At 39.6% G+C, this 27427-nt stretch overlaps 1 protein-coding gene and 1 long non-coding RNA gene across 13 annotated transcripts in view; one reads left to right on the forward strand and one right to left on the reverse strand.

Moving 5' to 3' along the window:
• The window catches only part of Msn (serine/threonine-protein kinase msn), an 88858-nt gene that overhangs the window by 41810 nt on the left and 19621 nt on the right, over positions 1-27427 (reverse strand). For 8 of the 12 annotated variants that reach the window (XM_076830255.1, XM_076830254.1, XM_076830253.1 and 5 more), the window contains exons 4-12: positions 20514-20558; positions 20145-20427; positions 19831-20042; positions 19499-19727; positions 19162-19422; positions 18856-19037; positions 17316-17336; positions 10131-10316; positions 1592-1695 (exon numbers count right to left, since the gene is read on the reverse strand). In XM_076830255.1, the coding sequence (XP_076686370.1) occupies positions 1592-1695; positions 10131-10316; positions 17316-17336; positions 18856-19037; positions 19162-19422; positions 19499-19727; positions 19831-20042; positions 20145-20427; positions 20514-20558 (1523 nt within the window). The remainder of the gene's footprint in view (positions 1-1591; positions 1696-10130; positions 10317-17315; positions 17337-18855; positions 19038-19161; positions 19423-19498; positions 19728-19830; positions 20043-20144; positions 20428-20513; positions 20559-27427) is intronic. The other 4 variants (XM_076830243.1, XM_076830251.1, XM_076830252.1 and 1 more) reach the window with 4 other exon arrangements.
• LOC143378562 (uncharacterized) overlaps positions 5979-27427 on the forward strand; it is a 397603-nt gene continuing 376154 nt past the window's right edge. Inside the window, exons 1-2 of the long non-coding RNA XR_013088291.1 lie at positions 5979-7409; positions 7652-7813. This is a non-coding gene — a long non-coding RNA (uncharacterized LOC143378562). The remainder of the gene's footprint in view (positions 7410-7651; positions 7814-27427) is intronic.

Here is a 27427-nt window from a genome sequence, read left to right on the forward strand (position 1 = left end):
AGCTAAAACCCAGGAACGGCCCTGATTGTACAATGGATTACAGAATCATTCAATATTAACACTTTGATTAAATAGTGTCGGCGTGCTTCTACGCCCTGGGATTTATATCCTATGCATGATTTTAGCGTGATTTCACGCCGATAATTTCGAAAAGCGTCGAAAATATTGTCCAAGGGTTCCATAATGTTTGGTGTTTGTTCTCAAAGCAAACATTCGGGAACACTCGAACAATACTTTTGGTACCTTCTAAAAAACGTTGATGTGAAAACACGTGGAAAACCTTTTGGCACGAAAATACGCCGACATCACAAAGTGTTAATTTCTCTTCATGCTGTCTACACGTGATGCATTGTCCCTGTTTTGTCATTACCAGTCCAGTATAAAAAAAACAGACTGAACAAATAGAATTTCTAACCGGAATCAGAAATTGCATCATAATAAACAAGACTACACATGAATCTATTTACAAAAAATTGTAGTCAGTCTGTAATTGGAATTACAAACTGTAACAAATACTGTTGGTTAGATTACTCACAGAGGGCGGAAGATAAGAGACGTTCAAACAATAAAATATAAATAAAACAATAACAGAAACGTATGAAAACAAAAGAATGAGAACTGGAACTATAATAAAGCTTACAAGGGGAGGACACCATGAGGTAGACACCGATTTTGATAAGCTTTGGCACGCTGGATCTATGTCTTAATAATAAAGATATTTACATGTAAATTATTAAAAATTTCATAGTGGCCGTGGGGTTTTAGTGGTTAAAAATCCCACACTACCCTGGCGTCCACGGGGGATTCCCCTCTGAAGGAGTCGGGGTGCCTTTTGAAGATGTCTCCACGTTGAAAAAAAACTTTATAAAATTTTTTTTAACTTGGGGAAATGTTCAAAAGGCATCCCGACTCCTTCAGAGTGGAATCCCCCGGGGGCGCCAGGGTAGTGTGGGATTTTTACCCATTAAAACCCCACGGCCACTATGAAATTTTTAATAATTTCCATGTAAATATCTCTATTATTAAGGTCCATTGGCAGAAACGCTCGGACACCTGTTTACTTATTTTCGACATAGATCCAGCGTGCCAAGACTCATCAGAATCGGTGTCTACCTCATGGCGTCCTCCCCTTGTTAGTAACTTACATAATTACAAGACTAATCACGAACTATACCAAGAGACTAGCTGACTTAACTAACAAAATTGTTGTAATAACTTTGTGCGTAGTCACTACTCTATTGACCCTTGAGAAACGTTGGCATAACCATCGTATTTCGTAAGGATCTCGAAAAGTATTACTATCGGCTCCTCTTGAACGGTGTAAGTTTCACTACTTAAATTTTTCTCAGGCTTTTATAGTTTCAGAAATATTTATGGCGTTTAAATAAATGTGAATGTAACAAATACATTTATATCAATATCAAGTACACTAAGTACATTACTTTTAAGTATATGCCATTAACAAATACTCATATTTATTTGATGCTAATAAACTAGCGGGCATTTAACATAATTTTCCTCGAAATCGACAGAAAGATTGTTGACAATTTGATTAATTATTTAATGTTTGATAAATTTGATTTCTACTCACAAAGGTTTCGGCGGATCACTAGCGAGGAGAGTACCATCATTTCTCGCATTATTTCCTCCTGCATCTTCGAGATCATCGTCGCTGTCGCTTTCAACAGGTAAAGCCTGGAAGACAAATAACGGTGTCCAATTCAGTTTTAATGTTATCTACTCCATATAATGCACGGTTGTTCAACTTTTGGTCTTGCCTTCGAAAAGCAGCTGCGGGTGGTTGCGACCGAAGGCAAGAGCGACGGTAAGAGCAGCAGCCACAAATGAGTGGGGATAATGGCGTAGTGAGTGACTAGGGCTGGAAGGGATCGCCCCGATCTTTACAACACAGGTTGACAGCCATCTGGACTTGTAACACTCAATAGCCGTTTCTTATAGGTTTTCGTGCCATGAAAACGAATCCGCAACCGTTTATCGCTATCACCCTCAGTTTTTGAGAAATTCGATTTTGAAAAAAAACTACAAATTTTCAACTTTGAACATCTTTTGTGTCGAAACGGTAATACTTATTCGGTTGCTCGTTGCGTCAAATTATTCTATGAACCCTCCCGAATACAACGCTATAAGTTATTATTGGATTGTGAACATTTAAATATGTTTAAACAATGATTAAAGGGAAAAGGACACCCGAAATGCACCCATTTTTGAAGATATCTGAATTTATTTCCAAAATTAAGGGTCTAGGAGGAAATCTGACTGTTCCACGAGATGCAGCAGACATTTTCCCATCGGAAAGCATCAACAGAAGTGGTAAGTCACGTTTTGTTTTCAACACAGAAGCGAAATAGTTTGGCAAAACGCGCGGCGCCGACAGTGGTAGTCAACGGCGGCGCTCAGCGTAACACAATCGCTTAACGCGCGTGACTACCACTGTCGGCGCCGCACGTTTTGCCAAATTATTTCGCTTCTGTGTTGAAAACAAAACGTGACTTACCACTTCTGTTGATGCTTTCCGATGGAAAAATATCTGCTGCATCTCTTGGAATAGTTAGATTTCCTCCTGGACCCTTAGTTTTGGAAATAAATTGAAAGATATCTTAAAAAATGGGTGCATTTCGGGTGTCCTTTTCCCTTTGATCGTTGTATAAACATATTTAAATGATCACAATCCAATAATAACTTATAGCGTTGTATTCGGGAGGGTTTATAGAATAATTTGACTAATTATATAATAATAATAATAATAATTTGAATAATTAGAAAATTTGCAGTTTTTTTTGTTCAAAATCGAATTTCTCAAAAAACTGAGGGTGATGGCAATAAACGGTTTGCGGATTCGTTTTCAGGCACGAAAACCTATAAGAAACGGATATTGAATGTTACAAGTCCGAAAAAGGGTGCAATAGGGTGGAAGGAAATATAGGCGCAAAATATTTTTGTACTATCCATGACTTCTAATAGTGGGCAAAAGTTGATTTTTATAATGGTATTTAAGCTGCCAAAGTTGGAACGGGAGCAACAAATTTTTTGATGTGCCGCAAGCCTTTCAAAAATTAATATTTACTGATTGTGTGCGCTTTTCGTGATTTTTTCAGTAATAATGAGTACCATTTGTTTCCACCAGATAATTTTGCTTAATATTATGTACCGATAATCTTAGAGGAGAGGGATTGGCAGTAGCTAATAAAAACTATCATTTCAGAAGATTTCCTTATTTTCTCATTCACAAAATAATAATGAAAAAATATTATTTAAATGGAAATGTTAGATGTAATTAGATCATTAAACATGAAAAATCATATTTAAATGTCTTTAAACTAAACTGTTTCTTCGTTTCAAAAGAAGACATCAATTTTTGCGATTCGATCTTAACCACTATGAATCCATCCCTTGCAGTTTCTCCACAGACAACAGGATGAAGCTATTACGAGTGTCGCCACCCTCTCTACCACTTGTGTATGACAAGGAAACTGTGGAAACTTGATTGGCAGATGTTTTTCCGTGCAGTTTTCTGAAGTTATTTCTACCAGATGTCGTAGTTCATCTTCTTCAAATTGTTGTTTCATCCGAGGCTCAGTGATGTCACAATTATGCCATGAAATTTGGTCGACGTAGTCATTAGCGTCGAAGTCGATTACAGAAATTTTAAACTTCCTAATGCCTTCATTGTGAATGGTTCTTGCCTTCAAGATTCGTCGAAGTGCCAATTCTCGAATATTTTTGCGTTTATCTGTAAGCAGTCCTAAAAGGAGATTTTCAGGAGCAGCAAAATAGCCATTCCTCTGGATCACTGGGTCAATAATATCCAAGAAATGCCGTGGAAGGTATCGCGCCAATTTAATCAGTCTCCATAGATGCTGAGAATCATGAGCGCAAGGTGGTTTGAGCTTAATATTAAACCAGGCGGGAGCGTAAACTTTCATTACATATTCAGTCAAGATGTAGAGTTCTTCTGAAGGATTTTCACTACCAATGTACAGACGGAGATTGCGGTTTGCAGTTGTGAGCCATCGTGAATGACAAACTTTAGCTGAGTTCCTTTTTGCTAGATTAGGAGAACATATGCCTCTAGAAATTGCCTGGCATATTTCCAAAAGGTACTTCTGATCAGTGCTCAAATCTTTTACTACCATTAGTATCTCCGGCAGGTATCCTTGGATTAATTTAAGGTTACCGAGCGGAAGTTCTTCGCAATTACCAATTTTGTCCCTCATATCTCCTGCATAGCTCGCTGGCCCTGTAGTCTTGCAGCTTAAAAATCTGCAGAGGTGACGAAAAGGGAGTTCGTTTCCATGAAAGAGGCAAACTATCCATTGCAGGGGTGTTCCCATTTCTTTTTCAAGCAGGGAAATAATTCCATTAGTACTCCCTGTATTTGCAGCAGTACCATCGCATCCCACTGCTGTGATATTTGTAATATTTATTTGCTTTTCCTGCAAGGAAGACACAATGCTGTTTTTAATATTAAGTGCAGTGCTTGATTCCGGAGTAACATGACCTAACAATTTTGATTCAGGTTCTTCTACAAGAGAGATATGTTCTTCTGAGATGGTTCTGCGATACTATTTGGTTCCTTTTGTTTCCTGTACAATAGTATGACCTTTTCTTCCGTCAAAGTACAAGCCTTTAATTCTAACATTCTGTAACTCATCTGTTTCATGACGCGATTTAACAGTAAGCCTTTCTCGATTCCTTTTTCGTTCTGTTCTTATCAGGTCGTCAAGGATGAAATTTCTAGAAAAACAGGCAAAGTTGGTTGATAACTTACAAATATAAGGAATTATTTTATTCATCAAAGTATGCACCCATATTGTCTATACCCTTTTGCCATTTAAGCGGAAGCTGGTTCAGGCCGGTGGTATAAAACCCTGGCGGACGAGAGTCAATCAATTCCTGGAAGGCCTGTTTTACAGCATTGTCGGAATTAAATTGTTTTCCTATTAAAAAGTTGTCCAAATTGCAGAAGAAGTGGTAGTCAGTGGGGGCTAGGTCTGGTGAGTATGGAGGATGACGAAGAAGTTCCAACTCCAATTCCTGTAGTTTTGCTACAGTCATTTTTGCAGTGTGTGGTCTAGCGTTATCATGCAACAAGATAGGAGTCGATCTGTTGACCAATCTAGGCTGTTTTGCTTTAAGTGTTTGCATCATTTCGTCCAGTTGGTTGCAGTATGTTTCTGCTATGATCGTTGAGCCGGGTTTCATGAAATCATAATGGATTACACCTGCGCTAGACCACCAAACAGTCACCATCAGCTTCTTTTGATGAATATTGCGCTTTGGAGTGTGTTTTGGTAATTCATCCTTGTCCAACCACTGTGCTGAACGATTGCGATTGTCATATTGGATCCATTTCTCATCACAAGTGACAATTCGATTAAAAAATGGATCAGATTTGTGACGAGAAAGCAACATCGAGCAAGCTTCCAAACGCTTTTGTTTCTGTTTTTTCACTCAGTTCACGTGGAACCCACTTATCCAACTTTTTCACTTTACCGATTTGAGCTAAATGCGTTAATATTGTTTGTTGGCTAACACCAAACTTCGACGATAATTCATAGGCACTCTGAGATGGATCAGACTCAACGGTGACCTTTATTTCGTCATTATTGACCTTTGAGTCTGGGAGACCGCGTGGCTCATTTGTGAGGTCAAAGTTACCTGTACGACATTTGGCGAACCCATTTGATACTGTCTGCTGTGTAGTAACACGAGAGCCAAATACACTATTAATGTTTCGCGCGGTCTGCGATGCCTTAGTTCCAAGTAAGAACTCACACTTCATAATATTGCGAATTTCCGACCGTTCCATTTTCAACAAAATTAATTTTTAAAAAAAGTTTTTAATATTTTGTAATGCTTACAATGATTTCTTTAAACAGGCGAGATATGAAACTTTCTAACCAGAAAACAGAACGGTAAAATATTAAGCCAATGTCAAATAAAACGCTGTTAAAGTTGGCAATATTCTTAACTACAAATTTCATCCTTGCCAACCTAATACTTTCATCCTATCAATTACTTTGCTGTTGTCTAATGGTGTAATCAATCCAACATCTTGATGTACCGCACTGGCAATGGCTGCCGCTGCTCTGTCCGAAACCCCCAGTTCTATCACAGATGGATGCTAGCGACGGCAATTTAACATGCAACTGCATCTTCAAGGTTGATGGTTCTAGATGTGAATTCTCAACTGCTGACGATGATGGTAGACGTACTGGGGAGACTTCTTCCTCGGATTCTTCCTTGGACACTAAATCAAATTCGTTGGTTTTTTTTGCACTTCTCAAACTATCTTCTCTATACTTTAACCCTTCGGTGGGCGCGCCCGCGGCAGTTAGCCGCAAATTTTACATTTCGTATTGTACCACGTGGACGGGTGAAATAGTAGCCAGGACCGCATGCTTCTACGTCGGAAAGGGTGAGCGTGAACGCATATGCTAGTGTGGATGTGTCATTCGTGGTGACTCGGCGCATGCGACCCGACTCGTGAATGCTGGCGAAGGTACATGGCCTGAGCCGACCGTTGTCAGTTTTCTTCCGCACATCAAAGGGAGTTTGGAGTGCATTGCGTTCAGCGTGGAAGATAGAAGCAGATGTGATACTTTTCTAAGATCCTCGATGTCTCGGATTTTCATGATATTGAAATATATGGTAGTCCATATGAAACTAGGGAGGGTTAAGTCCTCATTTTTGCAGATTCGAAATTGTTTAAAAAATACAAATCTTCAAAGTTACCTGCTTTTGATGATTTATACAAAACCCGCCTACAGAAATTAATTTTACTGACCTAAATTATTGAAGGTATGGGCTTGCGTCTTTTTTTTTTAATCGTGAAGAATGGATCTATGTGAATGATTTTAATCCATTGCTAATATTGTCATAAACAGTTAATCAAAAATCTACAAATTATATTCTCTATACTCTATTTTACTGAATAATTTGTCTTTCTTTTCTTCACTACACCCTGCATTGTTCTTAATTCATACAGCCTGACCGATTCGCTGTTGTGTTCAAAAACCACACGAGACTACTTTGACGAATTCAGCATGAAATGATATAAATCAATTTTTAATGAAATGTCCTTCATATGGTCCGAATTACGTTGTTCTTGGTGTTAGTTTCATCAGCGAAACATAAGAAATCAATTGTCGTCGTTTTCGCAAAGATCTGATGAGAAATGCGGAACTCTTGGACATTTCTGACTTCTTAATGGTTGGAAAACCGTTTCTAGGGTCGAAACCCATAAAATTCGGTGAAGCACTGCGGGGGGTTGTCCTCGCCACGGGGTACCAGGTGGCACCTCTTTGACAGGCGTCGCTGGAGAATCACCCTGTATTGGTAAACAGGATGACTCGGAGGGTTGAGCTGTGTGTTTATTTAGCTCAGGGGTGTCGAACTAGCGGCTCCCGAGCCGCAGTGGCTCCTTCTCCTCTTCGCCTGCTCCGTAGAGCCGTAGGAGAACGGCCCCTCCACACCTACTTCACTCTGGTGAATTTCTCCTCCCGGTGCCGCACTCTCTCCCTGCCGGGTCTCGTGCAACGCCTGGAGAGAAATAAGTGGGGGAACCGGCTGACCCGGGGCCCGACACGTGCGGCTCTCGGAGTGGGGAAGTTCGACAGTCCTGATTTAGCTAATCACACCATCTTTACCACTGCGGAGTGGGCTAAGCTAAGCGCAGAAGTTGGTGAAGAAAGACACAATGGCACTTCCGACCCCTCCGCATGCGTCATTCGTGCGCGCTCAGCCTGCTCAGCGTATACGCATTCAGGTCTGGATCCGGCTAAATACGTATGTTGTGTTCCTAATCATTTACTTTCTTGATGTTATGTGAAAAAAATTGTACAAAGCCAATTAGGCTAAAAATCATCCGGGCTATTTTTTATTGTGACTATAACACAAGCTACATACATATTATGTGATGCTACTATAGTTTGGTTTTCAATGTGGCTTGAGGAGAAAGCAATGGCACGCTACGGATTTCGTGCGACGTTCTCACGTTGTGTGGCAGATCAGATGTATCTGTCTATCTTCAAGTGTAACCGCGTCTCTCTCATCGAATCGGTGAAACAGTTCCTTCATCTATTCCAGGCATAGCCAACTGGACCGGTTGGGAGCACGAGCGGCCATCGTCGTTTCTAGACCACGTGAGAGTTGAGCTCGGAGCCAATGATACCGCGGACGTACAACGGGTGGGGAAACTGTAGTAGTGTGCGGGTAGGCTCATACCCGTAGGGTTGGCTGTAATGACTGGGATTCTTCGGGGGTCTAGTGTTCGCTGTCAGAGTAGTTTGGGGTCGTCCTTCAATTACGTAAGGCTTGGGGGGGGGGGGGGAATTTCTTACGTTTTCTTACGGGGGATGAGGAGTCTGGTAGCGTCTTACGTAATATTTTTTAATCCAATTTTCAATAAATATAAATTCTATCATTAATGTTCCAGAAAAGTAGTTTTAGTTTAAATTTCCCGAAACCGAGTTAAATGAATTATATAAACCTTTAAAAGAATTTTAATAACTGAAAAAATTAAATGTAAAAAATATTACGTAGGAAGGGGGTTGCAATATCAAATCTTATGAATTCTTATACTGGAGGAGGGAGGGGGTAAGAAATCGCCAAAATTACTCTTGCTTAATTTAAGGACGGCCCCTTTACTTGAATTGTTTTTATACACAATTCATAACTATTTTATAACTGTATTATTTTTTCTATTGTATCTCTTTTTTATATAAATTTTTATTTGAATCATTCATTTATTTTTTTCATTTTCTTCTTTTCAAAATTATGTGCACATATATTAATGAAAGTAATGGGACTTTCAAATCTTTTTCTTTATAAATAAATAAAATCAAGGGTACGAAACTGCAGAATATGTTGTAAAGAAATAATTCATACATTTCAAAATTAGCAGCAGTTCTGCGTATTCGCAGAAAGTTTTGTAAATAGCGTACACTGGGGCTCCCACGAGGGACAGTTATTTCAGCCTATGGGTCCAACGAGCCTGCACCACACACTACTACAGTTCTCCCCACCCCTTGTACGCCCGCGGTATCATTGCGCCCGCTCGTGCTCCCAATCGGTCCAGTCGGACATGCCTGCTCTATTCCAAACCAAATACCTCAATTTTTTCAGCCGATGCCAGGGATTTTGATCACAATGCCGTATTATGCAGTCGAGCTTAGTTTTAGATTGATCTTTAGTTTTAGCCTTTAAAATTCGTTGACTTTCAGTAGGTAGTACTACTTGAAGAATATACCCTTCATATGACAATACATGTGTTACTTTGTGCGATAAAAATTAAATTATTATAGTTGTACGTAACAATTATTTGAACAGTACAAAAAGATTAAATAATAAGTGAAGTAAGTGAACCACTATGATTAAACGGCGGTGGCAGAAATCTTTATACCTGCAATAATTTCGACTTGTCACTGAGGGGTTCTCTTACTAGTATTTTATTTTTTATTTTTTTATTTTATTATTCACTTTTCATTTTATTTAATATAGGAATGTAATGTAAACTATAGTTCACATTTTAATTGTCATTTATTATTTTGGTTTAACCTTTGAACACTGTTTAAATAACTGTTAACATTCAAGTATTTATAATACATTTATTTTTATCGCATGAACTAGCATAACGTACATTGTTATATAGGATGTTTCACCCATTGAACTATAAAATATCTGGAATGCGAGCACAGTGCGGAAAACCCCAGACAGGCCGGGTTGAGAGAGTGGCATTGGATGGGTGTCTGTCCTTCATTATACACTATCCTGTAGTAAATTTGGGTATAGGCGTCCATACGCGTGTGTAATAGTGAAACAGCATCCCACGCAGTGCAACTATCTCTTTTCAACAGCGCGGTCCAGCTCCTAATACCCACATTTCGCATTCCAGATATTCTATAGTTAAATAGCTTCATCTATCTTTATGACCTGAAATATTTCTACTATATTTAAAACTTTTGTGCCCGTCTTTTATCTCATCGTGCTCGCAGTCCATGTGGTGAGAGAGTGAATTACCACGACGAGGCACGCGCGTTCAAAAGCGTCTCCAGATATACGTAATAGCAACGACCATATAATATATTATGTGTGATTAAACCGCTTACTTGATCAAGAATACTGGAAGACTGCGGCATCTGTTTGTTGTTCTGATCGTTGCTGCTTGCAGGTTGAACGGAATTTGACGTTGACGATGCAGCAGAGCCTTTATGTTGTCTGTTCGGCCTTGGCGGGGCCTCTGGGCCCTGTGACACACCAAGCTCGTTGAGTTGAGCAGCCAGCATGTCCAAGTCCTATCACCCACACACACACACGCACAACCCCGTTAGTCACTGTTCCGAGACACCTCCGAAAATTTTCTCAAAGCTACCACCGAACAGCCAGACAAGCCGAAAAGATAAAGAAAGTGACAGAGAAAGCAGAAAATATTGCGCTTAAGCGACATTGTATGTCTCCAGTTTTCATCAGTATTGTAAAAACGATTGCGCACAACGTATTCAGTACACTAAATATTCCTTTACATAAATTTCCGACAGACGATCCAATGTGAATTTATGCCGGGTGTTCCTACATCATCTAGCCAAACTTTACCAGCAATTTCTACCAATCATATTGATAAAACCATGGTCTACAAACATAGGTGCATAAATGCTTTCCTCCTGTGTTGTAGAAGTGTATAGTTGTGCGTTAAAAAGGTGTTGGCAGTATTCGAAAATTCGCTGTATTTATATGTACTTTAAATCTCATATGTACATACTATATTAGCTACTGATCTTTGGTAGACAATGTGTTTTAGATAACGCCAGTAGGAAACGTTTAAAGGATTCAGGTCCTACTATTTCCATTCGTATATCCACACCTGAACTGTATATTTATCATTTCGCTGTCTAAGTAATGATCCTCCATAATATGAAAACTGTACTAACAAACAAAATGGTATTCATAGATAGCATACGACATCTTGAGGACATCCACTTTATGCTTGTTTTTCATCTGAACGTTTTACAACACAATTTGTAAGCTTACAAATGTACAAGTACTTTTTGACGAAGTTCAAAAATTAAGTTTGGAAAACATCTTGACCCAACTTGACTATTTGAAGCTTGGGACTGTAACGCCAATAGAAGCCATACAATTTTTCGGCAGTACAGTAATACTGTTGTGATTCAGATTTGAGAAACTAGATCAGCTGTAGTCGAAATCAGCTTCCACAGAATCATTTAATATGCAGGGTGTCCCAAAATTGGGGGACTTCACAGAACATGCAATATTATGGTGCGAAGAGACATCGAAAAGTCCTTTACCGTTTTGGGATCCGAGGCTTCGTTCTCGAGATATTAACAGTTGAATATTAACGGTCCAAGTTCCGGGCCGCGCGGTTTAAAGCAGAGTCAGCTGATCGCGTAGTAGCGCACGCTCGCGCGCACACGCAAGAGGCGCGTGTACATACGGTTCACACACACAGTTGAGCCAACCATGCTAATCCATTTTCATGGTTTGAACCAGCCGGCTCTACTGTGTGCGTGGGTCTGTATCTACGTATATCTCATGCGCATGCGTGCTAGGGGTCACTGCTCCGTACTCAGCTGTTTCGGCTTTAAACTGCACAGCCCGGAACTTCGAAGGCTAATATTCAACTGTTAATATCTCGAGAACGAAGACTCGGATCTCAAAACGGTAAAGGACTTTTCAATGTATTTTTGCATCACGATATTGCAGGTTGCAGGAAGTACTGCAATTTTGGGACACCCTGTATAATTCTTAAATTACAAAAGATACCGAAAAAAGCTTCGAACTGTAAATTTCCTACGGATTTACAGATCATTCTTGATATCTTTTGTAATTTTAGAGGTATTGTATACGTAAAAATAAAAGGACAGTTAAGATACAAGGGGGTGGTTTCTCCCTTAAGCTGAGTGTCCACTAATAACGCATTTTTGACAAACGTTTTTGGACTTTTGCGTTGAAACATTTGCCGGGAGTCTCCACCAAACATATGCTTGAGACCAAAAAGCGATTTGTCTCCACGGAACGTGCACGAACAGCGAATTTCCTTTGATGTGCCGACATTGGTTTGAACTCTGAACATTCACAAATGTTCGCGAACTTTCGCGATTACATCTATCTATACACGCCACTCAACGAGCAAGTTTAAAAGATTAGAATTTGAGGAAAAATCTTTGTGGATCTATGTTTGTACAATATTTTTTCATCAATATGATAAGTAAACTACCACACTGAAATTTGACCAAACAATTAAGGAACTATACTGTATCAGTGTTGTAGCTAAAACAAAAGTATTAATATCCGATTAATAGCTGTTGTTACGTCGTTGTTCCTATCATATCATATGGAAAGTTTGTATATTTTCCCAACATGTTACATAAACGATAATAATCCAAAACATTATATCCACATTCTAGATTCTTGGCAGAATATTATGACAACTATACATGATGGAACATCATATCCAAAGGAATAATTACTTTTGACACGATAACATAAAATGCATTTGATCTATTCATAGAGAGAGCACTCTGATTTTGTATTAGTTGAAAATATCCTAATAGGTTTGTTTTAAGAAAACTTTGACTGAATGTATAATTAAACCCTACTTGAAAAAGGCAGTAGTAATTTCGTTCATGAAAAATTGATAGTACGCCTCTGTTTTTTATTCTAATGAAACAGATTAACATGAAAAAGAACTAGGAATTTAAATATCTTCTTAAAAGAAAATTGCAAAATATACAGAACGCTCACCTCTCTAACTTAGAAAATGATACAAACTTTCCAGATAATGTAATGCGTTGCGTCAAACAACAAGTTTTCAATACTGCCAAATTAGAGATGAGGAAAAGGGTATGGCCGGATAAGATGGTCAAATGTGCCACTAAACCAAATTCGACTCCCGATTCGAAAGCTTATTAAAAATACAATTTATGGCAAGTTTCAGCTTTGTCGACTCGGGGGTAGTAAGGGGCAAGAATTGAAAATCAGGTTCTTGTCGAATTTCCCCTATACCTACTAGTGCATGAAAATATTTGAAAAAATCACAGGCATATCTGTTACCGAATCACATATTAGGGAATTGTTTCAAACTTTTAAATTGAAACTCCAAGTTGTGAAGAATAAAATACGCATAAAAATGCGTATGTATCGAAGCAGTTGCAGAACTATAATTATATTTTTATTGTACGTAACATATTGTTGCGAGCACCGGGTATAGGCCCGTGCATTGCCTGCTGGTGCTCGCAGCTGAAGATAGAAGAAGGTCGGCTCCCTTCAAGAGGACGATCGGGAGGCCGACAGGAAGACTGTCCTGAACCAAACGCCATTGCGTTCGGACATGCGGTTCGCGCCTTTATAACCGATATTGCCCTATGTACCAAATATAGTTGTGTCGTGTGTGCGTCTGTGTCTTATTATTCTACTCCTTTGCGTCAGGGTGGCCTGCGGTGAAAACGCCCCGGCGCAACACATGTGTAACATATCACTGCTCCTATTGTCCTAAACTTTGTTCAGATTTTTCAATTTGGTGGGCCGTAGTTAAAAAATAAAAACCGATTTTTCGTCGCTTTTTACGTGTCAGAGTAACCTATACGTCGCACTTTTGTACGTGCTTTATGAAATAAGTGTTTTATGCGATCTTCAATGTGTTTATACATGTACAGTATATACCGTACAGTAAAAATATAATTATAGTTCAGCAACTGCTTCGATACACAACCGGCATTTTTCATCACTTTTTTACGTAGGTATTTTATTCTTCACACCTTGGATTTTCAATTTAAAAATCTAAAAAGATTCCCTAATGTGTGACTCGCTAACAAAAATGCCTCTGATTTTTTTTCCAAGATTTTTCATGCACTAGTATAGGGGAAATTCGGCGAAAATCTGATTTTCAATTTTTGCCCCTTACTACCCCTGGAGTCGAGGTACAAAGCTGAAACTTGTCACAAATTGTTTTTTTTTTTTTAGCTTTCAAATGATCCATCGCGAGTCGAATTCGATTTAGAGGCACATTTGACCATCTTAACCGGCTATACCATTTATTTTATAATTTTTTTTATGCATTTAGGAAGATGCTAACCTGTATGTTCATGTTAAATATATGATATATTTTTTGACACTAAAGTATATCACAATCTCTATTATTAGCAGGGACTTCATACCGCTATGATTTGGATACCGGTATTACGCCAGGTACTTCATACCGGTATGACTTGGATACCGGTATTAGGCTATGCCGAAACCGATATATTACCGGAAACCGAAATAAATACCGGTATTTTTTCGGTTTTCTCCTTGTAGAAATGGTAGGTTAAGATTAAGACAGGTATCTACTAGAAACTAAAAGTACATTGACGAATTATCACTAGTGACTTAAAAAGTAAAAATAATTTAAAAAATAAATAAATAAATAAATTCGGTACTATAAAACTAATAATTTAATTTTCAAAAATATTTTCCTGCTGCTAGTAAGTACGTATTCACTTAACGCTTGATCACAGAGTGACGAGTCTCCAGGCTCTCATCACCGGTCTCGAGAACAAATCTTCACTTGCTTATATTCCGTCCCCACTTCAGCGCTGAGCCTCTCGGTTATCCCTTTCTCGCATAAGGAACGCAAGAGAGACGATATAAGGCTGCACCAATATTCTTTTTCACTCACGATCACACTATACAGTATACATATTACCAGAAAAATGCCGATACTTCCTTTGGTTTCGGTATTACAGCAATTTCGGTACTATATCGGTTTGGATATAATTTTGCTAACATAATAGCAGTAACAAAATAATACCGCTTTGAAATATCTGCCCTGATAACCATCTGTCTCCAATCTGACATCAGATTGGGAGCAGGGGGGTCTGGCACGAGAGCGCAGAATCTGACGGCAGAACTGCAGCAGTCTGTGTCCGCATTTGGCTGCGTTCTGATGTGCAGAGCCTGAGGTGCAGTGCCTGATGTCAGATGGACAGCAGATCGACAGCAGATTTCGCCGTCTGCTAGGCACAGCAACAGCGCCATCTGAGATCCAGAATTACCAAGCAATTGCCTACAGATGGCGCTGTTGCTGTGCCTAGCAGACGGCGAAATCTGCTGTCGATCTGCTGTCCATCTGACATCAGGCACTGCACCTCAGGCTTTGCACATCAGAACGCAGCCAAATGCGGACACAGACTGCTGCAGTTCTGACGTCAGATTCTGCTGCCAGATCTGGCTATCAGGGTGCTTACAAATATCTTGAAAATTGTAGTAGAATAGGAAAACCGAAAAGTTACCGGTAAGTATAGGTAAATATACCGGTATTTGCGTACCGGTAGAAGTCCCTGATTATTACATACATACTCTGTTCTATATTTGTTAAAATATGGTAAAAATATGAAATGTATATATCTCGAAACATCAAGGAACGTGTTGTGCTTCCACGTATAAACACCGTATAATTCTACTAGTGAGAGCATACATTCAGGAAATTTGATTGAAGCATACCAATATATGATACTGAGATCAAGCGACAGAACATTAAAATGGCGATCATGAGCGAACTTGTTAGACAGAAAATTTAAAAATGGATTAACATTTTATGTGATATTAAAACAAGAAAATCACATGTTCGTCGAAAAGGAAAATTACTGTATATCTCATGTAGAGGAATTGTTTGCAAATTACCTGTACAGATAATTAACAATTTTACGTGTAAAAAGAGAAATAAGTGTTGCTGTACGTATAAATGTAGGATTGATAACACAGTCCAACAAAATGAAACTTTTTTTTTGTTCCGCAATATCAAATGGGTGATTCTTCTAGAGTTTTCCCCCTGAACACGAATCCGCCAGCAGAATTACTCTATCACCCTCAGTTTTTGAAAAACATTAGTTTTTGTACAAACATACGATTTTGGGCAAAAGTGAGGTATTACGTGAAAACTAAGAACGCTAGGAAGTTCAACATAGTCACAAAAGATAGAGAAGAGTTGCCTAAATATATCAGTGTATATAGTGATTAAATTTAAATGTTCTGAATGATTGTAAATGACCATCAAAGTTTGAAGAAGTGTCGATGTGCATGGTTTCCATGCAATATTTTTGCATTTTTACGAAAAATTGTTTACCTAGCCAGACATTTCTCAAGAAGAAATCATTCAGGAAAAGTGTCGGAACGGTTTTTAACTCGAACTGGTAGAGAAAATATCCATCGGCAACGCGTTCGCGGTGTTTTGCCGCCTGGCGGCCACTGCTCGCCAGGCGCGACTCGTCAGAGCCGTCGCTACGCGTAATCGACGCCGTTGGTACCGTTCAGTGGACATCGATTTCCTATCTGTATCATCCTTACTTTTTTTTCATGCATTCATGGATACCCTGTAATTCTGAGCTTGTCGCAGCACACGTTTTATTCGATGCAAAGGAAGACCGGCAAAACACCGTGAACACGTTGCCGATGGGTATTTTCTCTATTAGTTCGAGTTAGTACGGAAGCGCCTAACGCGCCACCTTCATGCACAAGCGTGCAGTGCGCGGTGTGGTGGTGCGTCAGAAACGGCTTGAGTTGGCCAGATACCGCACTGCAGGCTTATGCATGAAGGTGGTGCATAGGCGCTTCCGTAAGTTAGGCCGGTATTCATAGTCGCTACTTATTCTTCAGCAAATGCTTTCGGCATCCTTTACTAGCTACTAGGTTAGTAGAGGATGACGCATGCTTAAGCATTTGCTTAAGAATAAGTAGCGACTGAGAATACCGCCCATACACGTGCGCTAGTAGCGTCACGGGTGGGAAAAAGTTGCAGTCATCTTCCCCATTGTTTCGGGCCAAACACCCGTTTCCAAGTGGGTATTGATTAATTTATAATCTTGAAGTTTACTTATTAAAAGAAACGATTCGGACTACCCGGATTTTTCAAGCCGCCCGAAAAAATTCGAGGCACCCGGATTTTTTGGGCCACCCGGATTTTACGGCTACCCGGCCAGGCTCGGCTCGCTTTATTCAAGTACCCCAACAGCTCTAATATACACTGATATATTCACGCAATTCTCCCCTATCTTTTGAGACTAAGTTGAACTTTCTAGCGTTCTTACTTTTCACGTGATATCTCACTTTTCCCAAAAATCGTGTGTTTTTACAAAAACTCGTGTTCTTCAAACAATGAGGGTGATAGAGCAATTCTGCTTACGGATTCGTGTTCAAGGCGAAAAACCTACATGAATCACCCAGCGGATGTTGCGGACCAAAAGTCGTGTTGGACAGTGTAATGTAACATGTAAGGAAAAGAATAAGTGTTGTGTTCTTACCTCCGGCCTCCTTGGCGGCAGCTACGGTACGTGTGAACATGGAAAAAAAACAAAAACCGAATAATTTCAAATTCAAGTGCAGTAAGTGTGTGGCATATGTCGCGTACATGAGTGTAGTGTGAGTGCGTGCACTACGGTATAATTTGTGCATTAATACTCGGGCGCCTATGAGCGTGCACATCAATGACGTAACAGCAAAGTAGAACGAAATTCCGCGTGCAAATTCAGTTACAAGATTATAGCAAAAAGAAGGCAAAATATACAGCTACTCACTTCATTATATGGACGCCATGTTAATTGTCATAGATTTACTTTGTATTTTAGATAAGGACGAATAAAATTGGAGAAAAAATGCTTTAGGTAATGTTAGGATATTATTTCCAGTTAAAAGATGTAAAACTCATTATTGAACTGATAGAGTTTTTAAATACTGTGCTACACATGGAAGACTATTTATTTAAACATGTGATAAAACTAACAAGGGGAGGACACCATGAGGTAGACACCGATTCAGATGAGCCTTGGCACGATGAATCTATGTGGAAAATAAGGAAATAGGAATCCGAGCGTTTCTTCTAATGGGCCTTAATAATAGAGATATTTACATGGAAATTATTAAAAATTTCATAGTGGCCGTGGGGTTTTAATCGGTAAAAATTCACCCTGGTGCCCCCGGGGGATTCTCCTCTGAAGAAGTCGGGGTGCCTTTTGAAGATTTCCCCAAGTTAAAAAAAAAAATTTATAAAAAAAAATTATAAAAAAAATTATAAAGTTTTTTTTAACGTGGAGACATCTTCAAAAGGCACCCCAACGCCTCCAGAAGGGAATCTCCCGCGGACGCCAGGGTAGTGTGGGATTGTTACCCACTAAAACCCCACGCCCACTATGGAATTTTTAATAATTTCCATGGAAATATCTCTATTATTAAGGCCCATTAACAGAAACGCTCGGACACCTATTTACTTGTTTTCGACATAGATTCATCGTGTCAAGGCTCATCAAAATCAGTGTCTACCTCATGGTGTCCTCCCCTTGTAAGTGTTCACAAAAAGCTATTTCATAAAGCTGCTTGAGTATCTAACCAACTATTAATATAACATTTATTTTTATTAAGTGTATAAATATTTTTGTGATGTAAAAAATAGAAATTCGTCTATTTGTAGATAATTCTACAAAAAGCCGTATGAGATACATAAGCAAGTTTTACACTTTCCTTAACTTGGAACAATATCCCTGCACTGTGCACGATATTGTTTACTTTTATTCATTCTTGCCAAACCACAGAAGAAACTAGTAAAAAATAAGCGCGATGTCCAACTACTACAGTGAGTAACTGTACACATAATGAAATGTATTATACAGAAAGTACGTCGGGTTGATGAGAGATAAAAAAGAGGGCGTAGTAGAACAAAACTAGCATTTGGTTTTCTACAGCTTTCATAATCCAATGTAGCTTCCTGACTACGTGTATTAGTTTCTATTAGCGGAAAGTAAATGCCGAAAAAGAGTTGCAATATTAATCAATGTCAAAGAAGCCTACCATAGGTTTAAATACATGGCTGTTCCTTTGAGATGCCGCTTGACCGCCAGAGTTTCCGCTACCACTCCCAGCAATGGGTGGTTGATGATTTGAAGGTGGTGTAGAAACTTTATGCGATTGCCTAGGATCGTCCCTGGGTGTCGGAGGTAGTGGCCGGGATGGCGGTTGTGGATCTGGAACTACTACAAACCACGAAAAGTGACTCCATGAAATTCACAACGCAATGTGCTCTATCTCATTCTGGCATTCCTAATAACTTTACGTAAACGAAGAGAACAATGGATACTGATATTTTATCAAACACACCGATTAGCCTGTGAGGAATGGCAGGTCGCGCTGGTGGCCCAGGTTCTGGTATATCTCTTTGAGATCTGCTACTTGGTTTTTCTTTAGCAGCAGGTGGTTGAGGAGCTACGTCTTGAGTTAGAGTTCTACCTTCCTGAATTTGCTGGAAATTCCTGCGTAATGTATCGCCACCAGGAGCTTGAACGATAGATGATGGTTCACCGGCCAATGCTGGCTCGTCTTCTTCATTTTCACTACCACTGTACCGATAATCATCTCTTTCTATAATAAAAGGGATAAAGTATAGCAATAACTCGTTTACACCTTACCTATTACATCTCTCTACTGACTGCCATACCTTTTTCTTGTTTACGTTTTTTACAACGGTCGATATGATCTTTGAGTTGTATCCTGACTTGTCTTTCAGTCGGTTGGTCCCGGATAAATGGATGTTTAAGAAGCTGCTCTGTATACGGCCGTTGATGATAATCTTTTACTAAAACTGTTTCGATAAAACCGTGGAATTTCTTCGCCCATTTTTTCGACTTGAGCCTTGGTGGCGGGTTACGTGGGATCAGAAACAAGGCCTTTTGTGTGAATTAAGCGTAAATTGTAAGAATTAAATGTTATCCTTTTATGACAGTAATAATACGTAATGGAAAGGAATTTGTAAGAGTATCGAATACTAACTCGCATCGGATGAAGGTCGCAAAGCGGCGGTTGTGATTCAGCCATTTCTAAAGCAGTAATTCCGAGAGACCAAAGATCACTTCTATTGTCATACGTGGCATCTGGATTTTCATCACAGGCTATTACTTCTGGAGCCATCCAATATGGCGTTCCAATAAATGTATTTCTTCTACCTATTGTCCTGTCTAACTGTGCACTAACGCCAAAGTCAACTGCAACACAAAAGAAAGTTAATAATATGGTAATTTCATTACTTGCATTGTAGACAGAAATATACAAAACATTATGTTTTTACATAGACAGTAAAGTCTCACCTAGTTTAACTTCAGCATTATCGGTTAACAGGACATTCTGTCCTTTAATATCCCTGTGAATAACTTTATTGCTGTGAAGATAACTAAGTCCCCTTAATATCTCCCGGGATATATAAGCAATCCATTCCTCTTTTAAACTCTGGCCCTTAGTTGATTTGACAAGATCCGTGACGGAGCCAGCTCCGCAGTATTCCATAACCAACCACAACTGATCATCTTTTCCAGGTGATGACTTTTTCACAAAGGCACCATAATAAGTTGCTATATTTCTGTGATTGGAATACTGCAATACGAATGATAAGTAATTACGTTTAATGTTTAACAACATAACATTGATTTTCTGAAATTACTTCAAGTATTAATGCTCACCCGTTTTAATACATTTATTTCTAATTTGATTTCTTCCTCTTCATCCTAAAATAAAAAATGTCATTATTACACAAGTTAATCATTACGGTAACTAGCAACTCAAGATGCAATTAACTTATTCAAAGCAATATTTAATAGTATATTCGTAAGAATATTAAAACTCTCACCAACAGTCACTGTGTTTCGTTAATTAATAGTAATATAATAATACAGCGAGTAATGAAAAGTAAAAAATTTATAATTTTATTTAAAATTATGTTGTTGTAGTTCGATTAGCACACTATCAATACAATTTTCCCCGCAAAGTGACACTTTTAGAAATAAATCGTAGGTAGCGTAGTTGCAAAAATCGCAATAATAATGATATATAACAATAATTATTTTAAGAAATTGTATTTAGAAAAAAAGTTGTAAAGAAAATACCACCCAACAGATTTCAAATTACATTATAAACTCTCTTATTTCAGATTGAGAACGAACCGATATATCGATTTGAAAACTGTTCTTCAAATTCAGCGAGCACTTTGCACCGATAGCGGTGGATAACGGTTACGTGTTTATTTTAATTTTATACAACATATACTAAGTAGGGCAGTGGACTCGCTTAATTTGAAACACGAAGTACACTGTTAACACATTGTTGCCCAGCTGTTTTATTCAAAAACCAATGTCGGTCACCGACTCACGCGCCCACGGTTGCCTAAAAACGAATATGCTCGTCGACGGTAAACAACGTTCGGACAGCAAAAATTAAGTTTATTCGTCTTCGCTTAACAATGTGTTAAGTCCATTTGTGACCCGAAAACGTGCCGCAATTTCTATACACTGTTGAAAAGCACAAAAGGTCTCATCAAGACGAATTAAATGATACCATTTTTATTTTGGTCAGTTTTTAGCTGAAAAAACCGTTTTACCGTGATCTATTCTACCAAGCATAATGCTACGTACTTGTTAGGTTCAAATTCAGTTTGGAAGTGTCTCTGATTGAATGAAAACAAAAATATGCCGCGTATCCTGCCGGCGAGCGCGCCCGTGTACCTACTCACAAGTTTCCCAGGTGTCCGCCTCCCATTGCTTAGGTTTTTGAATATATTTTAGAGGACAGAAAAATAAGAAACAGGTGTCTTTTTATTTTGGCCTGTTTGCATGTTTAGGGGCTGAAACCACCCCTCAAAGATTTTCAGGTGTTCGTCTCCCATTGCTTAAGTTTTTGAATGTTTTAGAGGACAGAAAAGTAAGAAACAGGTGTCTTTTTATTTTCGCCTGTTTGCATGTTTAGGGGCTGAAACCACCCCTCAAAGATTTTCAGGTGTTCGTCTCCCATTGCTTAAGTTTTTGAATGTTTTAGAGGACAGAAAAATAAGAAACAGGTGTCTTTTTATTTCGGCCTGTTTGCATGTTTAGGGGCTGAAACCACCCCTCACAGAGTTTTAGGTGTTCGTCTCCGAGTGCTTTGGTTTTTGGATATGTTTTAGGGGACAGAAAAATTAAAACAGGTGTCTTTTTATTTTGGCCTGTTTGCATGTTTAGGGGCTGAAACCACCCTTCAAAGATTTTCCAATGTTCGTCTCCCATTGCTTAAGTTTTTGAATGTTTTAGAGGACAGAAAAATAAGAAACAGGTGTCTTTTTATTTTGGCCTGTTTGCATGTTTAGGGGCTGAAACCACCCCTCAAAGATTTTCAGGTGTTCGTCTCCGATTGTTTTGGTTTTTGGATATGTTTTAGAGTACAGAAAAATAAGAAACAGGTGTCTTTTTATTTCGGCCTGCTTGCATGTTTAGGGGCAGAAACTACCCCTAAAAGATTTTCCAATGTTCGTCTCCCATTGCTTAGATTTTTTAATATGTTTTAGAGCACAGAAAAATAAAAAACAGGTGTCTTTTTATTTCGGCCTGTTTGCAAGTTTAGGGGCTGAAACCACCCCTCAAAGATTTTCAGGAGTTCGTCTCCGATTGCTTTGGTTTTTGGATATGTTTTAGAGTACAGAAAAATTAAAAACAGGTGTCTTTTTATTTCGGCCTGTTTGCATGTTTAGGGGCTGAAACTACCCCTCAAATTTCATAACAATTTAAAAAACCAAAGCAATCGGATACGACCACCTGAAAACCTTATAAGTTTGAAGGGTGGTTTCATCCCCTAAAGATGCAAACAGACCAAAATAAGAAGACACCTATTACTTATTTTTCTGCCCGCTAATACACATTCAAAAACCAAAACAATTGGAGGCGGACACTTGGGAATCTTGTGAGTACACGCCGGCAGGATACGCGGCATACTTTCGTTTTTATTCAATCAGACACAGTTACAAACTGAATTTGAACCTAACCAGTACGTAGCATGATGCAAAAATGTCCGCTGGAGGAATACATAGAGGTGCTGGGTACAATACATCACGGTAAAACGGTTTTTCAGCCAAAACAGACCCCCGTGTACGGGGTGCACGACACGAGCGCTCGTGTAAAACTTTTAGGCGCGCCCGCGGCGGGTTAAAAATGGTCTGATCGTGTTTTCGACCTGTGCAACTGAAAAAAGTGTATCTATCTACACATACTGGGCAATTAGCAATGTGTGAAATCCTTGTATATGGCAGCCTTTTATAGAAGCAAGTGCGAGATAAAAGACTATTGAAGTTGAAAATTTAGTCTGAATGAGGAAATTGAGTAAATGACGTTTTAAAACATTAACATTAGTAAGTAGCATTTCTGACGGTAAAGAATTGTCCAGCCTTTGGACCTGCCATTCCTAACCCAGACCTTTGGCAGGTAGGTATCTGTTTCAACGTCCCCGGCCCTGCTATTTCAGCGGGTTTTCTTCCAGTGAAAATCAGTAAATTTGCAAGCGCAATATCTCAAAAAACCAGTGGAAATCAAGTGTATACATTAATGCTTATTGAATTTGTCTTGGAACGCACTATCAACTCACCTCTTCAAAAAAAATAGTTCCATTTAAAAAACCGAACTTGACCATCGTATCTTTTAAAATAATAATCGAAAAAAAATCGTCTTCGCTAATAAATTGGCCCCCTCGAACCATGCAACGCTATATATTTTTTTATTTTTTTATCTCCAATACATTAGGAGATATCCAGCTGTTCAGTCTTCCCGCGGACACCCTTTATGTTCATGGGTCTTGTAACGAGCGACTATAATCGCCCGTCGTATGTACATGGCGTTTTGTGGAGGGCGACTATAGTCGCCCGTAGTAGCGAAAGGGTTAAATTCTGCAAAATTCTTTTTATGCAATTTCGTTAATTATAGCCCGAATTATGTCAGGTTTAGTAGCATTTTCATCGGAAAAACACAATTGACGTCAATTTCGTAAAGATTCGATGAGAAATGCGCAGCTTGACATTTTCCCTTCATAATGGCTAGTGCTATCCTTGTATGTATTTTATAGTCCCATTGTTCTCGAGCGTCGCTCACAGGACATAAATAAGCAAAAAAAATGTGATGGGGATGATTCTCTCTTAATTATTCAGGCCTAGAACGTTTCATTTAAGGGGAGGTTCTGGTCTAGAGCCCAAAAAAATAGGTGATATTTAGGAATTAATTAAAGGGAAACTACTATATATAATTTAATGGGACTTGTTGCATTGTATTAAGGATGTCTTAGATTATAGAAATATATTTTTTGTTTTATAATTAATCATTGCAGACAGCCTTGGGGAGCCGTTAAAGTCAAGGCGTCAAAAAGTTGATCCAAATCGGTGGGACCTCTATCTCCAAAAGTTATTATCCGATTCGACTGAAACCTTGTTTATTTTGAAGATTATTCTTTTGGCTAGGGGGGGGGCTAAAAATAACAAAAATTACAGTTTTTTAGAAAATAACGATACTTCAAGTTTGAAATCACTTTTCCCTGTATTTTTCGTCCTTTCATCGCCTTTGAAAATTGTAAATTTTCAACTTTTTGTAATTTTTAAGCCCCCTCCCCCTAGCCAAAAGAATAATCTTCAAAATAAAAAAACTTTCAGTCGAATCGGATAATAACTTTTGAAGATACAGGTCCCACCGTTTTGAGAAAACTGTTTCGGGAAAAACGCGTTTAAAGTTTTACGTGAGTGCCGAGTGGCCGGGTGTTACCCATGCATTTGACGCTACTCAAATGCCTATAACTTCGGGAATTTTACGAACTTCAACAAATCCTTTTAAACACATATTTTTAAAAGGTTGAACATTCGGAAAATGAAATAAAAAAAAATCGACTTTTAGACCGGAACCTCCCCTTAAAGCCGCAGGGACCTGTGCGAAATTTCCCGGCCCAGGTAAGCGAGCACGCGCGCTTCGCTTTTATGATCCATTTACCACTCGCACCCCAGGTTACTGTGATGAGGTTTGAAAGCAATGTCGACTGGTTTCGTACCCGTCTTAATTTAAAAAATTTTAACTACGACAGGGTTGACCGCGGCGTTATACCCCTGTACGGAGACATCTTTCGCCACCAGCGTGTAAAAGCCACAATAATGGCGCATTGTTCCAGAACATGACATTAACGGAAGCCGGCATAGGCGTGGCGTTGAGTAGCTAAAGGGTTAAAACATTCAGACACAAAAATTGTGTGGCAAAGGATTTTCAGGCGCTGTGTGTCTAATTAGAGAGAGAGTGAGATAGAACGTGGAAGACGTTCGCGAGGTGTGTCGCATTAGCCGTTAAGCAAGTAGTCTATCTATGAACGCGACAGCAAACAGACACGTAGGGCTTAAAATAAAAGTGTCGAATTTCCTTTATCACGGAGAGTTTTCATTTACTACAATTGTAGAAAGAAATTCAAACACCGCTACAATTAAAGACACGTCCCATTAGTTACCTGTTACGTCCGATCTATGTATGCACTGTATTAAGGATAAAATTATTAAAAAAAAAAAAACAATAGATTTTGAGGTTTGCAGAACTAACACATAATTGAATCAAAATTTAATTTCTCAATTTATGAAAGTAATGATACGAGTTTGCAAAAGCTTTTCACAACAATTAGGGTTAAAAAATTGTTAAAGGAAAAATTAAGTAAACGTAAAATATTTTAAATTATCCATCATTACGAGGGAATCATTTTTCCTCAGTTTTCGGCGCAAATTGCATTCCAATATCTTTTATAGATCAAAAGTTATACGAAAAAGGCTCCAAATTCTTCACCCCGGGCCAGGAAATTTCGTATAGCTCTTAGCTACGTTAATTTGAAAGAGACCATCCTAAAATTTTCGAAGCTTGTACATCACTGCTGTCCAGCGGTTGCTGGCAACCCTCCGAACGCCGGGTCGCTGCATGGTTGTAGTGGAATGCGTCCGTGAGGCGCTGTTGCCATTTTACCTGTTCGCGCGCGCGTAGGTTCTAGTTTTAACGGATGACCCTGTATATGTAGGATCACGGAAAAAAAGGGAAGCGCGCCTCGGCACGAGACTCGATCCCGCGATCTCCGGATTCGTTGCGCGCTGGGCAGCCGCCTTAACCGCTTCGTTCTCGTGGACGTGTTATGTCGCGACGCAATACCGTTCGTGCGATGCCACAGAAGAGTTGACGCGCGTCTTCTGTGGCAAGCTAAGTGACCGCGGAGCGAAAACAGAATTCGCGTGTTTACTCGTCTGTGGCATCGCACGAACGGTATTGCGTCACGACATAACACGTCCGAGGGAACGAAGCGGTTAAGGCTCCCCAAACCAACGCGAATAACCGCTCCGCGCGGCGGATCAGATAAGGCAGCAGTTTTTTATACGTGGTGACTTATGGGCAGTGTTATCTGCTCTGCGACGGATCAGATAAGGCAGCAGTTTTTTATACGTGGTGGCTCATGGGCAGTGTTATCTGCTCCGCGGCGGATCAGATAAGGCAGCAGTTTTTTATACGTGGTGGCTTATGGGCAGTGTTATGTGATCCGCGGCGGATCCGCTCCGCGCCGCGAAATTCGCGTTGGTTTGGGGGAGCCTTAAAGGTAGTGTTGAGGAGTTTGAATTTCGCGCTATGCCAAAACAAGCGACGATCGCAAGCCCTCAAAGAGGCGCTCGGTGAGCGCCCTCTCTACTACCGGGTAGAAGCATGCCATGTGGTTACGTCAACAGGTCGTACAATAAAGAGTTGTCTTGCTCAGCAATATAAAGTCAAGTGAGTTTGATTTATTACAAGCCTGAAATCAACAGGTAGGATCTCCTACCCGCGATTGGTCGCTGCGTTTGGTCGCAGCGATTTGACCCAGCGACTGGGCCTAGGCTGCATCTCCTTGCCTGCGGCCAGGGGTTTGCGGGTAGCCGACTTTTCGGGCTCGCGACGGGCCGGAAACTTACGAAAGTATCGCGACCCCGCCCAACCCCACCCGAAATTTTCCGACCCGACCCGAGGGCCAGGGGCCCGAGCCTCGGGGCGATCCGCACACTCCTACCTGGGACCAAGTCCATTGCCTCAGTGGGGCAGAGTCCCAAGAAACAAGGAAACGAGTCAGAATTCAAAAGTTGGGGAGGATTATGTATCTTTATATATTTATGATAATAATAATAATAAATTGTGTTTATTCTTTTATAATATTTCATACAACGCAGTGGAGTTAGAAATGCAAAGTACAGAATGGGCGAGGCTCAGCGTCGCTGTTGTTCATGCCTGACCCGAATATTTCTTGTAAATTACTAATATGTGCTCCTAAAAAAGTAAAAACCCAGAAAGAAGACCCAAAAAGAAGCCAGAAATAAAGATTTTAAAAATTATAGAAAAAATTGTAGCTAAAAATATTCTATCCTCCCAATGGCCCACCTTCTCTCACATCTGAATACGTCAGCACGCGCTTTTGTTTTAATATTCCAACGCGTGTTTATATTCGAGAGATACGGGATTGGTCTCGAGTTTGACCTGAGGACGAAGCAGGGCGGCATCACACGCATACCTGTAAAGTGCTTCCAAGTGCCACATTGTGTGTGTGTGGGTGACGGGTG

The sequence above is a fragment of the Andrena cerasifolii genome, chromosome 2 (genome assembly GCF_050908995.1).
Source record: "Andrena cerasifolii isolate SP2316 chromosome 2, iyAndCera1_principal, whole genome shotgun sequence".
Taxonomy (NCBI): Eukaryota; Metazoa; Arthropoda; class Insecta; order Hymenoptera; family Andrenidae; genus Andrena; species Andrena cerasifolii.